The sequence below is a fragment of the Arachis hypogaea genome, chromosome 10 (genome assembly GCF_003086295.3).
Source record: "Arachis hypogaea cultivar Tifrunner chromosome 10, arahy.Tifrunner.gnm2.J5K5, whole genome shotgun sequence".
In the NCBI taxonomy this organism is placed as follows: domain Eukaryota; kingdom Viridiplantae; phylum Streptophyta; class Magnoliopsida; order Fabales; family Fabaceae; genus Arachis; species Arachis hypogaea.
Window position 1 is genome coordinate 108,249,348 of NC_092045.1, and position 14,601 is coordinate 108,263,948.

General features: G+C 23.6%; 1 protein-coding gene across 3 annotated transcripts; it reads left to right on the plus strand.

Moving 5' to 3' along the window:
* Window positions 1-10,448: 10,448 nt before the first annotated feature.
* Window positions 10,449-13,559, plus strand: LOC112718349 (protein FEZ). Of its 3 annotated transcripts, none has more exons than XM_072205399.1 (5): window positions 10,449-10,644; window positions 10,749-10,852; window positions 11,233-11,437; window positions 11,967-12,265; window positions 12,806-13,559. In XM_072205399.1, the coding sequence occupies exons 3-5, from the start codon at window positions 11,251-11,253 to the stop codon at window positions 13,307-13,309; spliced, it is 990 nt and encodes a 329-aa protein (XP_072061500.1). In that variant the 5' UTR covers window positions 10,449-10,644; window positions 10,749-10,852; window positions 11,233-11,250; the 3' UTR covers window positions 13,310-13,559. The 3 variants fall into 3 exon arrangements, with proteins under 3 accessions (XP_072061500.1, XP_029145302.1, XP_029145303.1); XM_029289469.2 differs by having other exon boundaries at window positions 10,460-10,644; window positions 10,749-10,895; XM_029289470.2 differs by having other exon boundaries at window positions 10,561-10,852.
* The last annotated feature ends 1,042 nt before the right edge of the window (window positions 13,560-14,601 follow it).

Sequence of the window (14,601 nt, forward strand, 5' to 3'; positions counted from 1 at the left end):
ACCTTCGGTTTCTGATATAATTTATGTAATGGAGTTGTCTAACGAGGATCATGCTATAGGCCAGAAGGTTGGAATGGAAGGCATGGAAGAAGATAGAGTAGAAGGTGTTGAAGCTGTGAAGAAAACCAACACAATATTAAGTCAACTTGAAGAAACAATTACCTTTATCCCAGTTGAACTGAAATCCACTGCACCAACCTCACTGTCCTTTACCCACTGTCCCATATCCACTGCCCCCAACCCATTGCCCCCCAGCCCACTGCCTCCCAGCCCACTGTGACACAGCCCATTGCTCCCAAGCCCACTGTCCCCCAATCCACTGCCTCCAAGCCCATGGTTCCCAAGCCCACTGCCCCCAGCCCACTCCCTCCAAGCCCATTCCACCAAAATTCACTGCCCTCAATTTTAATGTCCATAAATCTTGTTCACAGGCGAAGTTCCCTAAATCTCTATCCCAACCAAACCCCATTACATCTAAACTTCATCCACTGCTGCTACTGCTACGACTGCTCCAGATCCAACTGAGATTTCAAGAGAGACTATTCAGGAAATTAGTACAGCAACCTCTAAAAAATTGGCCTCCTTGAAATTTGTTCCAACTCCAAGATTCAACCCATCGAAAAAAAAATGTCTAACTAGCACAAAGTGTAGTGACTTTTTGAGTTCATGTTGTTGTAGTTGAATGCTATGGTTAAACAATGTATCTTTTTGTAATGTAACATTTGAAACTTGTATCTATGGCTTTTGAATGTTGTTATGGCCTATGATATTTTGGATTGTGATAGTATGTTATGCACAATGTACTTTAGCCCAAACAACACTTGTTCCATGTTCCGGAATTAGTTATGTTATGTTAAATTAATTTCATATTAGTTTTGTTGCATGTTTTGATTTATCTCTTTTTGGTTTAATTGAACACAATTTTAGCAGAACAAGTGCAGCATCAAGAGTTGAACTCATGTAAAATTAGTGTTTCATTTCATTCCATCTTCATCAAGACATTACATACCACTTAAAAAATTTAAAATTTCATAACATAATCATCATTTGTTGAATATAAATTCCAACAAGCTAAAACCTAAACACACACCAAAGGTAAGTACAAAAGCCAGCAGCATTATTGTCATCATCTTCATGGTCTTAACATCACTCTTCAAGGTTGTCATCCTCCAATTTAACTCATGCAAAATTTCTTGTGGAATGGGTGTTGCACAAACTGGTTCTTCACATCCATCAGCCCAGCGAAAAAAATTACAATGAATTCCATATTGCAGAGTAAAAAATGCAGGTGAATTCAAACTCAAAGTGAAACCATCTTAACATTTTCTTCACAGCCATAACCTTACCTCATAGTTCAGACAACCATAAAATGGTCTATCAGGATTTTCTGCCGTTGTTGAGTACTTCATCACCGTTCGAAACATGCAATCGCAGAAAATGGCGTTCTTACCTCCCCTATTGTGCATTCCTTTGTTGCCATAAGGTCTGCCTGCAGAGTTGTTCTTACTTGAGTTACTTTGGCTTCTCTCGCCACCACCCATCATCACTCACGCAGACGAAAAATCAATTTGGGTTTAGGGCGAAGAAGAGAGGTCAAAGAAGAGAAGGAGAGTCGAAGAAGAGAAGGACATAGCATACTGTTCGAAGAAGAGAAGACAATTAGGGTTTTATAATTAAAATGGACTAATTTGGATATTATTAGGCAATTCCAAATACCAATTTGAATCAAATTCAACTTTGGTATACATTAGCATACAGTTGGAATGCCCACATGGTAGTTCACGTTCCACATCAGTAACGTTTAGACGGTATTTCTGTGAGGGACTAACGGAGATGCACGTTTTTTAATTTCAGGAATTTATTTGGTAATTTTTAAAAATTAAAGACTAAATTAAATAACGATTGAAATTCAGATACCATTTTAAGCATTTACTCTATTAATATTTAATAAAGATCATTATATAGAAATATATAATATATTAATACCTGTGTTAATACTAGAAATGTAGTGAAAATAAATAAATAAAATATTTGAATAACTACAAATAAAATGTGACATTTAAATCCAAAATCCTAATGTACTCTTTCTAAACATATTTTATTCATTTAATCCAAACATAACACTTACATTCACACTTTAAATCCACCATGTCCACCACCATATCACTATGTGTAAATTATGGTATATTTATTAGAAATGTTTAAATTAAAATCATACTAATTTAAATTTAATTGGATTCTATTTTTTTATAAACTGCATAATGAATCAAATCAAATTTGATACTCTTAAAATTAATCTAATTTAATTCAAATTGCACAATGTATGTGCTATAGTATTATTATTTTATTATTATATTTATAATTTTACTTATAACATGTTTAATTTGTTATTACATTTTTATATTATTCATGTATTATTATTATTTAATAAATATTTTATGTATTTATTTTAACTAAATTATAATTTTATTTTTATTGTTATATTATTATTGGTTTTTCAATATATTACTGAAACTTGTTATATCATAGTTGGTTATTTAAAATTTGATGTTGAGACTTTTTATGTACATTTATCATTTTTGTCTCCAACGTTTGGGGTAAGTCTCAAAGTTATCCTTAATGTTTAAATTGTCCTGTTTAAGTCTCTAGTATTTCAAAATTGTCTCAATGTTATCCTGCCGTTATGGATCTGTTAACAGAATTGACGGTGGGACAAAATTGAGACGATATTAAAATATTAGGGACTTAAATAAGACACAAATGTTGGGGATAAAAACAATACATTATTCTTAGAAGAATTATCAAATAATGTAAAACGAAAGTAAATTTTAATGGAATGAATTGTATTACGAATTTAATATTTTTATCCATCATAGAATACTTCTAGAATAACTAGTAGATAAATTTTTGAAAAAAGAAAAAAATAAGTATTATATATATAATAAAATATAAATTATATCTTTTTATCTCTAATTTTATTTTTTAATATTTAATTTAAATAAATTTTTTAACTTATAAATAAATTTTAATTTTATCTTTCAATAATATTTTAATCACGTCTAAGTAAATTACACTTAATCGTGTTATTTTTATTCTAAATAAATTTATCTTTTTTAGTTTTACTCTTAAAGATTTTTACTCATAATAAAATATTTATAGAGTGACTAGTCATAAATTTGCGAAAAAGAAAAAAAAGTGCATGATACATATATAATAAAGTATAAATAATACTTTTTGTCTCTAATGTACCAAAATTTTTTAATGTTTAATTTAGTTAAACTTTATTTTTAATTTTAAAATAAATTTTAATTATATCCTTCAATAATATCAATTTTTTAGGTATATAATTATTCAATTATTTTTTAATTATATCTAAGTAAATTACTCTTAATCACATTACTTTCATTTTAAATAAATTTATTTTTTAATTTTACTCCTAATCACATTATTTTTATTCTAAGTACATTTATTTTTAATTAAGAGCAAAATTTAAAAATAAATTAAATAATTATGTATAAAAAAATAAAATTATTGAAAAAAATTAAAATTGATTAAAAAATTAAAAAATAAAATTTAATATAATTAAACATTAAAAAGTTTGATATATTAGAGACAAAAAGATATAAATTTAATTTTACTTTATTGTATTTGTACATGCTCTTTTTTTTCTTTTTTTAAAAATTTATATATTAGTCATTTTATAAATATGAGTAAAAATTTTGAATTCGTAATGCAATTTATTTCCTTAAAATTCATTATCATTTTATTTGATTTGGTAATTCTTCTAAGAGTAATGTATCATTTTTTCCTCCAATGTTTTCGTCTTATTTAAGTCTCTAATGTTTTAAAATCCTCTCAATTTTATCCCACTGTCAATTCTGTTAATATCACTAATGGCAAGATAACATTGAGACGATTTTGTAATGTTAAGGACTTAAATAAGACGATTTAAATGTTAAGGACAACTTTGAGACTTACCTAAACGTTGGAGACAAAAACAATACTTTACTCTTTTTTAATTTACAAAATTGCAAATCCAATTCAATGCAAATCCCTTGAAATTAGATCGGATTAAAAAAAAAACAACTAATCTAAGCCACATTACAAGTAAAATTAGTATTCAAATCAGATGAATTTTTATTCAAAATCGATCAAAATTGCACCGCAAACACCCCTACTACTTATCCAGTTATCCCTTTTATTTGGAGTTTCTTTTTTTAATTTTTATTTTTAACACCGAGTTATATAATTATACAAGTGTATTAACCCGTGCCATGCACGTGATAAGATTGAAATTATAATTTTAAATTATTTTGCTAAGATTAATTTAAATTATAATAATTTAATTAATAAAAATATAACATGTTATGTATTATTTGTTTTTTCTTAAGCTAGTGTTAAATATATTAACTTTAAAATAGTTATTAATTAGTTTTAGTAATCTACGTTCTTCAATAAATCAAACATATATACTCAATGTGACCATAAATAACTTAATAATACTTAGACCTACCAACACATTTTTATATGTTGTTTTACTGTCAAGTAAGAACATATCAAAATTAGCTCAAAATAAATAATAAATTATTAGAGAATTCTAATGCACAAAATTCTCTAATAAACAATAAATAATTTAAATCTACTAAAAAACAACTCAATACTTTTCTTTGATGCCTGCAAAACATATACCTGAAATAATATTATATCAATGTTAGTATATAGTTTTACAATCATCGACCGTATTTACTATACATGACTCCTTTTTAAAAGTTATTCTATACACGTGTGCAGTCGGAAGATAAATTACTGGACTTTATTTTATTTTTCTAAATTATTATAATTATGCATTATTTATTAAATGCTAATTGTAATATTGTAATATCATTATAATAAAGATATCTTTCTAAAATAAATTTAGAAGAGAGAATAGTACTTTCATTTTGGAGGAAAAATAAATTCATAAGGAATTGACACCTCACTTTTATTAGTTGATAATGTATTAAATATTGATTTTATATAATTATAGTAAAAATATTTCTCTAAATTAGTATAATCATGCATTATTCGTTAAATGTTAATTGTAATATAATTATAATAAATATATTTTTATAAAATAAATTTAGAAAAAAAATAGTGATTTCATGTTAGAGAAAAAATGAATTCATGAGGAATTAACACCTCACTTTTATTAGTTGGAGAAAAAATCCAATTTTAGTATATTTTGTCATTATTATACATTTTTCTCTAATCATATATCCACTGTTGTCTTTTCTTTGTTTCAACATTTTGAACCTGGGTTTAACTTCTCGTAATTCTCACTTCTCAGTCATTCTATTAGATGTAATTGATAACTATTGAAATTCTTTGATTAATATAGGAGAAAAATATATTATTATATGATAGAATTAATATGAGTATATTTTATTATTAAATAAATAAAGTTAATATAAAATAAAATTATACATAAAAAAAGCAAAGAAAATAAAATTAAAATAGCAAAAGTGAAAAAAAAAGACTTTTTTTTATAATTTTGTTTTGTCATTTTTACGTATAAAAGATTAGAAAATAGAAAATTTTTAACTAAATTAATTTATATTTGTTGTATTCAATTTAAATAAGTAATAAATTATCTTATTTTAATTTATTCCTTAAATTTATATATCATAAAAATTAAATCAAATAATTAATATACATAATTTTAAATTGTGTGATACTTAAATATCTATTCAAATCAATTAGTTGATATAATTAATTCATCATAATGAATTGACTTTGATGAGTTAAACAAAATAAAGCAGAAGCATGCTACACTGATTCTATCATTAAAGGTAAAAATTCGATTTTTATATAATAGAATAGATAGAATATATAATATAATAGACTGCGAGAAAGAGAAAGATAAATATTTTAGATAAATGCAAACATGATAAGGTAAATGACTTAAGCTTAATTACGGATTTTTTTTATTTATGCAACATGATAATACCATGGTCTATAAATGCTTAATGGATAACATATCATATATTACTCTGAATGATGAGCACGAGAATTGAAGAGTGTGTGCTCATTTGTGTCCATGATAGTTGCCTTCTTGTGACGACGTCTCATAAGAAGAAAAAGAATTGTTGTAAAAGCTACCCAATAAAAGAGTAATTGATAAATGAATGATATTTTCTTCTAGCATATATGTTCTTTTATAGTGATAAAATAAAAATAGAATGAATAAAATTTTGTATTTTTATATTAGAAATAGAATTTGATATTTATCCTAATAAAATTAAATAACTAATTAGTTATATTTAAATAAATAAAATAAATTAAATAAAAATATCTTTAAGAATTAATCAAATCAATTAGTCAATACAAATAATTAGTATAATTAATTTTATTTGATTGATTGAATTCAAAAAATAAATTAGAAAATAATTGATTGAATTAATTAGTTGATATAATTAATTTATTATAATTTATTGGATTTAATGAATTAAAAAAAATAAATAAAAAAACATGGGAGACAATGATTTTTTTAACTAAATTAATATGTATTTATTGTATTTAATCAGTATAAGTAACAAATCATCTATGTTATTATGTACCTTATAAATTAATGAATTAAAATAATTGATATAATAAATTACAATTATTTGATTGATATCAATTATAATAAATTGTGTAATGTTTAAATACCTAATTAAATCAATTAGTTGATATAATTAATTTACTGTAATAAATTGTATTCAACGAGTTATAAAAAATAAATTAAGAAACACGCTAAGAAGTATGTCATGCCCATCATGAAGTGCAGAAATTCAATTTTTATATAATAAAAATATATATTCTTATATATGTTATAGAAATGTGATTTAATTCTATGAACTTGCTTATTTTTTTTTTAACTTGCCACCTATATTCAGCATGGAATTTTAATTTTTCTAAAATAAATTTAGAAGAGAGAATAGTACTTTCATTTTGGAGAAAAAATAAATTCATGAAGAATTGACACATCATTTTCATTAGTTGATAATGCATTAAATATTAATTTTATATAATTATAATAAATATATTTTCCTAAATTAGTATAATTATACATTATTCATTAAATGTTAATTGTAATATAAATATAATAAAGATACTTTTCTAAAATAAATTTAGAAAAGAGAATAGTGCTTTCATTTTAGAAGAAAAATGAATTTATGAAAAATTGACACATCACTTCAATTAGTTAGGAAAAAATACAATTTTAGTATATTAAGTAGAAGTATATTATTATTATTATTATTATTATTATTATTATTATTATTATTATTAAAAATATTTTTGATTGATAATTGATAAGTAGTTTAATAATGTATTAAATATAAATATTATATAATTATAATAAAGATATTTTTCTAAATTAGTATAACTATGCATTATTCATTAAATGCATTCATTTTGGAGGAAAAATGAATTCATAAGGAATTCACACCTCACTCTCATTAGTTGAGAAAAAATTCAATTTTAATATATTAAATAGATTATATAAATAGAAATACTTGCTAAGTATATATAAAAGAGGAGATATATAATTATATCTAATATAATTGCTATATAGGTAACAGATATAAATTGTTATAATTATAGAGACTTACTATAATTATATTAAATTTAATTATGAATGTAAATAAATAAAAGTGATAATAATTAATGTTATTTTTTTCTTTTTTAGATTTAATATTTACCGTAAATATAAAAAATATTGAGAAAAAAGTAGATACTGACTTTATTTTATTTTATTTTATTTTACGTCATGGATTTCTTTACTAAAATTAATGGAGGAAAAAAATTTTATGACTATATATCAATCTCAATCACAATAAATAAGATAAATCAGTTGAGTAACTAACAAATTTAATGGATAAATATTATTTTTCATTTATGGAAAAAATGAGATAATATGTATGTGTATATTAATATAAGAAGAATATATACTTACAGCTTTAAAATCTTCAAGAATATTCGATTATATTATCCTTCAAGCCAAAAAATTCATCCTTTATTTTCATTAAACATTTTTATTATTTCAATTAGAAGAGTGTTTTAATAAAAAAAAGATTATTATTATTATTATTATTATTATTATTATTATTATTATTATTGAATAATAACGATAATTATCGTTATTAATATTAAATTAGTTATTTATATATATATTCTACAATTGTCTAATAATATTTTCTTTCATTTGTTAACTAATTAAACTTGGTTATTTATGTTAAATATATTTAATGATTACTAAAACTTAATCATATAATTATCATTATTAATAACCAATTATTAATAATTAATTTATATTTCTCTAAAATATAATTTTCTATTTTGTTGTTATTATTATTATTATTATTATTATTATTATTATTATTATTATTATTATTATTATTATTATTATATAGGTCACCATTAAGATAATAACTTGTCACTAATAAAATTTTAGGATAATGAATAAAAAATAGAATTATATCAATATAATTAAAATAGCTAAAAATATTTTTGATTGATAATTAGGTTAATAATGTATTAATTATTAATTTTATATAATTATAATAGAGATATTTTTTGAATTAGTATAATTATGAATTATTCATTAAATGCTAAGTATAATATTGTTATATAATTATAATTAAGATAATTTTCTGAAATAAATTTAAAAGAGATTAGTATAATTATAATAAAGAGATTATCTTAAATTAGTATAATTATGTATCATTCATTACATACTAATTATAATATAATTATATCAATTAAAGATAATTTTTAAAAATAAATTTAAAAGAAAGAAATAGTGCAATCATTTTGGAAGAAAAATGGGTTCACGAGAAAGTGACACCTTACTTTCATTAGTTGAGGGAAAACTCAATTTTAGTATATTAAATAGAAGTATATTGGTATAAATTATAATAAATTATATAACATTTAAAAAGAAAATAAAATGAATAAGAAGAAAATAAAAATAAATAGAATAGACAGAAGACTAAAATAAAATAAATTGAATGTGAGAACTTTTTTTTGTACATTTCATATCACATCCGTTTCAATAATAATAATAAATAAAAATACGTCAACTTGATATCTAAGAAAAAATGTTGAGATAAAATCATAATACAGTTCTAAAGTAAAAGCTTAAATTAGAACATAATATCATTATACAACACATATTGAAAGTAATTTCACACTACAATATATCACAAACAGGTAAATGACTTAAATTTAAATACGAAATATTTTTTTATTTATGCATACATGATAACACCATGGTCTATAAATACTTCATAGATAACATATCTTATAGAGCTCCGAATGATGAGCACGAAAGTTGGAGAGTGTGGTAGTTTGTGTCCACAATAGTTGTCTTCTTGCAATGACGCCTCATAGGAAGAAAAAGAATTGTTGTAAAAGCTATCAAATGAAAGAGTAATTGGTAAACAAATAATATTTTCTTCTAGCATACATGGTCTTTTATAGTGATAAATTAAAAATGGAAGGAATTAAGTTTTATATTTTTATATTAGGAATAGAATTTGATATTTATTCTAATAAAATTATTATTATTATCAATATAAATAGGTTAACAACTTGCCACTAATAAAATCATTGGATAATGAATAAGAATTAGAAGGATATGAATATAATTAAAATGAATATATAATTAAAATATTTAAAAATATTTTTGATTGATAATTAGTTTAATGATGCATTAAATATTGATTTTATATAATTATAATAAAGATATTTTTCTAAATTAGTATAATTATGCATTATTCATTAAAATAATTAAAAATATTTTTTATTAATAATTGATAAGTAGTTTAATAATACATTAAATATTGATTTTATATAATTAAAATAAAGATATTTTCCTAAATTAGTATAATTATGTATCATTCATTAAATGCATTTCTTTTGGAGGGAAAATGGGTTCACGAGAAAGTGACACCTCACTCTCATTAATTGAAAAAAAATCAGTTTTAATATATTAAGTAGATTTTAAAGATACCTATCTAGACAACTCATGACGTGTCACTTGTTCTTATTCCTCACAAAGCATGGGGAATAGATAGGAGGTGTGAAAATAATGGGATTGAAATGAGAATTTTGGATACACATGAATTGTTGTTATAAGGGAAAAAAATGATATTTTTTTCCAAAATCGGCCATAGAAGAATTAGGTATATAGAAAACAATCAATCATACTGAATATAACATTAAGATTATTATATTAAGAACTAGGTCCAGCCAACAACTTACAAAGAACAATTTTAAAATAAAAACAGAATTGCCTTATTTTATTAGTAGAGAAAATGAAATAATTGTTACTACATTCAAAGAAGCTTGCTTTGTCATTTTCCCCTTGTCTTTGTATGTTGAAGTTGAAAGGGAGAAGTTTATGAGCATCAGCAAGTGTGAAAAATGGAATAATCTCCTTTTTTTTTCTTTTTTCAAAAAAAAAAAATAAATTGGAAGAAATAAAAAAGGAAAAAAAACAAAACAGTATTGAAAGCTATTGATTCTATAGTCTCTTGTGTGATCCTTATTTTGGTCTTTCCCAAAATCATTATATATTAATACTGGTCTCAAATGGTGGAATTGAGACACATCCATTAAAGGGTATGTTTTTATTTTATTTTATTTTATTTTATTTTATTTTAACTTGTCCTTCATTTAAGTGACATAATTCCTATTCACTAAGGAATTTTTGTGATCTCAATTAGAGAAATATAAATATATCCTTAATGAAAGGGAGGCAGAAGCTTAGGAAGCATATATAAACATTCTTGGGAGGCACATAAATTTCCTTGGACTAAACAAATTTATTGTAAGTGCAACAACTTGAAACTTCTCAACATCTATTTTTTGAGGTATACTGTTTCATCAATTATTTGTTCTATCTTTTTGTAGTATTATTAGAGAAAACAAACATCACATTGATAATTGGTTTTGTTTGGTTTTTCCAAAAATTATTGCAAACCACAAAGTTTTTAATATTCATCTATAGAAAGATGGTACTAATCTAGCAATTAAATCTTACATAGCTTAATTATATATATACTTAATATGCTTTTCTTCTCATTATTGTACAAATTTATCAAGAAGTCTTCTCTTATATATCTTCGAATTTGATTGTTAGAGATACAAGAGTTTTTTTTTCTGAAACCGTTGCTAAAAAACTGCCGCTATCTGTCGAATTTGGTACAGTGAGAAATTGAATTGGAGATGGAGGAAAGGAATATTGAGATGGAGAATAAGATTGAAGATGAGATGATGCCAGGTTTCAGATTTCACCCAACAGATGAAGAGATTGTTGGTTTTTATCTAAAAAGAAAAATTCAGCAAAAATCTCTTCCTATTGAATTGATCAAGCAAGTTGATATCTATAAGTATGAGCCATGGGACCTTCCAAGTAAGAACTAATATCTTTTCTTGTTGAGTTTTTTTGTTAATCTCTTTTATCTGTCTTGGTACATCTTTTTTCACATATATTCGTTTAATCAAGGATGTAAAAGAATAAAAGATAAAAAAAAATTACAAATAGACTATTAAAATACAAACATAAAATTATTCCTCTAATATCTATATGTTCCTTAATAAAAATCAAACCCATTTTTATACTTGCTTCCTAATAATCAATAATGAGTTCTCAAAAATCAAAACTGCACCATCTTTTTCTAAAGATTAAAAAATAGTTAATCTATTTTCTGTTTGTGATATTTTCTTTTTGAGTTATGCTGAAATTCTCAAACAAGTTTTTTTTCCGTTTACATTCTCTTTAAAATAAACATAAATTTAATTAATTTCATACGTTAAAAAAAAATTAATATAATCTAAACATAATTGAATGAAAAAATTCCTTGATTTTGACTTGATTCTTTTCAAATTTTAATAAGCTGATAATTTTTTTAATTTATTTATATATTTTTTTATTAAAAAAGGGGTGGCAAGTAATGGAGAGAAAGAATGGTATTTCTACTGTCCAAGAGACAGGAAATACAGAAACAGTGCAAGGCCCAACAGAGTGACAAGATGTGGGTTTTGGAAGGCCACTGGAACTGACAGGCCCATATACTCATCTGAGGCCCAATCCATTATTGGTTTGAAGAAATCACTTGTTTTCTACAGAGGCAGAGCTGCTAAGGGTTTCAAAACTGATTGGATGATGCATGAGTTTAGGCTCCCTTCACTTTCTTCTGATTCAGCCAAGAAATGCTCTGACAAAACTACCCCTGCTTCTGTAAGTTTTATTTTTTATTTATTTATTTCCAAGGGTTTTATATAGGATATAATGATTAATTTGGTCTGTTAGCTTTTATATATTTAATTAATTTGGTTTTGAATTTTAAAAATATTTGTTTTGGTTTTTGAACTTTTACCTACAAATTAATATCTCTTACATATTTTATTTTAACGCTGCTAAAAAGATATTATTATGCATCGTTAAATAGTATGTGATATAAAATATATTTTTTTAATATTTATATTTAAGTTCTTATTTTACTTCTTAATATTTTAATATATTTTTATTATACTTCTGTATAATTAAAATATATTGAAATATATTTTTAAGGGTATAATTAAAATATATTTAAAATATTAAAAATAAAATTAAAATAAGTTAAATATTAAAGATATTTTAAAAAATTCTAAAAATTTTAAAAATAAAAAATATATTTTACCCTTAACCTAAGAATGAGAAATTATTAAAAGTATATTTATACAGTGGAAGTGAATTACAGAAAATTAATTAATGAAATTTGGTTGATTGGAATTTCAGGATTCATGGGCAATATGTAGGATATTCAAGAAAACAAACACAATGTCCATGGCGCAAAAAGCCTCATTACCTCATCATCCTTATAATTGGAATCATCATAATCAATTATTTGATGATATACTCACACATCAACAACACCAACACCAACACCCTATTATTCCAAACTCCAACAACAACTTCATCTTCTACAATTCCAATTCTACCCTTGAACCCACAAAAGAAATTGATGCCACTACTACTAGTAGCTCCATTGTTATTTCTTCCAACATAGGCCTTCATGAAGATCCAAATCATCATCATTACAATAATAATAGTAGTGGGTTCTCATATGATGATGATTCAGGTGTAATTACAACAATTGCTGGGTTCCCATTCAATTTGCCTCCAAATGATGATGATGCTGCTGCTTGGAATAATAATAATAATAAGCCTAATACTACTCTGCCATGGGATTACTCATCAGACATGTCCACTACCTATTCCACTAATAAATCTTACACTTAAAAAAAAATTATATACCATAGTTAATTAAAACCAAAATTTGGATTTGGTTTTGATAAGTACATTTACCATTAAAATCAGTACCATTATTTGGCTCTGATTTTACTAGTAAATGTACATGCATGTGTTATATATGTGTATATGTAGTTGCTTTTTGTTCGTATAATTAATTGGTTGCTTATTAATTATATATTTATCTCAGATACTTGATTTGTGTACACATAGTTTGCTTGTATATATAGTTTTTTCGTAATTTTCTCACATAGTTTTAAAGTTTAACTTGACCTCCATTTTTAGTCTTTCTTATTCCTATCAATCTTAGAGAGCAGGATACAATCATGGCCCATCCAGTTTTTTTGCATATTTCTTGTGTCTCAAGGTTTTAAATTTTTCTTTTTTTTTTTCTAACATTTCGGTCTCATTCACAAAGCAAAATTAAAAAAATACTCGCTTAATCAACTCACTCGTCCGCTTAAACAAATGTTAAGCATTTAAATTTGGTCTCGTACATGCAACAATTTATTGACTTGGTATAATATAAAAAAAATACCGTAGACAAAAAAAATACTTACTAAAAAAAATTGTATATATATTTACTTGGTATAATATTATTAATTTTTTTTTAAAAAAATATCTTATTTTTACAAAATTGTATCAAAGTATGATTTTTATGATTTAAAATATTTTTTAAGAATAAATATTTAATATTTAATTATATTTATCATATTTTTAAATATTTTTAAAATTAATTTATTATTCGTATCTTTTAAGAATATTCTTATTAATGATATAACTTTTCAATTACCATTTTAGTAGATTATCCAGTAGAAGATGCATATGGGTTTGAAGACCTATATATAACTTGAGTCAAAGCAAAGTCTACACCATAATTTTTACCTTTTTTTTTCTTCAAGAGTATATATATTATGGATAAGAATTAAGAGATCAGATGATGAGTTATTAATTATACATAACGTAATTTAATAAGAATATATATTCTATCAGATAAATTGATTTTGGAAAACATGTTTGTAAGTGCTTTTAAAAACACATTTTATTTTAAAAGCCAAAAGTATAAGCATATCAACTTTTATCAAATACAAAATATTAATTTAAACTTTTGAAGAGTACAAAGTGTGTTTAAGAGAGCATCAGTCCATCAAATTAAAACCAACAGGCCTATCTATAGGCTCACCTATCGCTTATGAAAAAAATTTAGAGCATCTCTAATACTAATTTTAAATTTGGTTTTATTTTGCTTCTTATAAAATAATATATCAATATTTATAAAATTA

Coding starts and splice junctions, on each gene's coding strand:
- LOC112718349 (XM_072205399.1), top strand. CDS start 11,251: ATGGAGGAAAGGAATATTGAGATGGAGAATAAGATTGAAGATGAGATG. Junction 11,438..11,966: donor TGAGCCATGGGACCTTCCAA/GTAAGAACTAAT, acceptor TTATTAAAAAAG/GGGTGGCAAGTAATGGAGAG. Junction 12,266..12,805: donor ACAAAACTACCCCTGCTTCT/GTAAGTTTTATT, acceptor TTGGAATTTCAG/GATTCATGGGCAATATGTAG.